This window comes from Dendrobium catenatum, unplaced genomic scaffold (assembly GCF_001605985.2).
Source record: "Dendrobium catenatum unplaced genomic scaffold, ASM160598v2 original_scaffold_13282, whole genome shotgun sequence".
Taxonomy (NCBI): Eukaryota; Viridiplantae; Streptophyta; class Magnoliopsida; order Asparagales; family Orchidaceae; genus Dendrobium; species Dendrobium catenatum.
This window is the reverse complement of record NW_021331742.1, coordinates 1-594: the sequence shown is the minus strand read 5'-3', so window position 1 is coordinate 594 and position 594 is coordinate 1. Positions and strand designations below refer to the sequence as shown.

Genomic DNA, 594 nt, shown 5'->3' with positions numbered 1-594 from the left:
CTCCTTAACTCCAGAAATGAAAGTCTCCATCTCATACTTGGTTCCAAGGAGAAAAGAAGGATTTTCAGTACTTTCTGCACCTGAGTAAGCACACAAGTCCAGAGCTGTCAGTCTAGCATGCTTTCTTGTGGGGACAAACACCAGAGCGGGTTTTCCATTCTTTGCATGTTGGACGATGGCAGTGTAAGTAGGCTTTGACATTGCCTGCATCCTAGCTTCAAAATTTGCTATGTCAACACCTTGAATGTGTATCTCCAAAGGTACCGGGCGAACACCAGGCGGAAAATTAAAGAGGCCGTGAGAAGTAGCGCCAATCCATTCCCCAAGGTCCTTAGCATTTGCAAGGGAGGCTGAAAGAGCGACTATCCGGATGTTTGAACCAGTATAACTTGCGATGCGCCTCATTCTGGAGACAACTATCTCCAAGACTGGACCAACTGATCCACCAATCAAATGAAGTTCATCGACAATGAAAAGGCTGACCTGCTGAATATGTTTGCGCTGCTTCCACCGACGAGAAAGAGCATCCCATTTCTCTGGAGAGCTGATGATTATTTGTCCCTTTTCAAGCAGTTTCAAATCAGTTGTTGTCTC

At 45.8% G+C, this 594-nt stretch overlaps 1 protein-coding gene across 1 annotated transcript; it reads right to left on the bottom strand.

Annotated features, from left to right (window-relative positions):
- Window positions 1-6: 6 nt before the first annotated feature.
- On the bottom strand, window positions 7-588 carry LOC110110943 (DExH-box ATP-dependent RNA helicase DExH12-like; the record flags this gene model as incomplete). Its single annotated transcript, XM_020842605.2, has 1 exon — window positions 7-588. A coding segment is annotated over one exon (582 nt), but the record flags the coding sequence as incomplete, so codon positions are not given.
- Window positions 589-594: the final 6 nt, after the last annotated feature.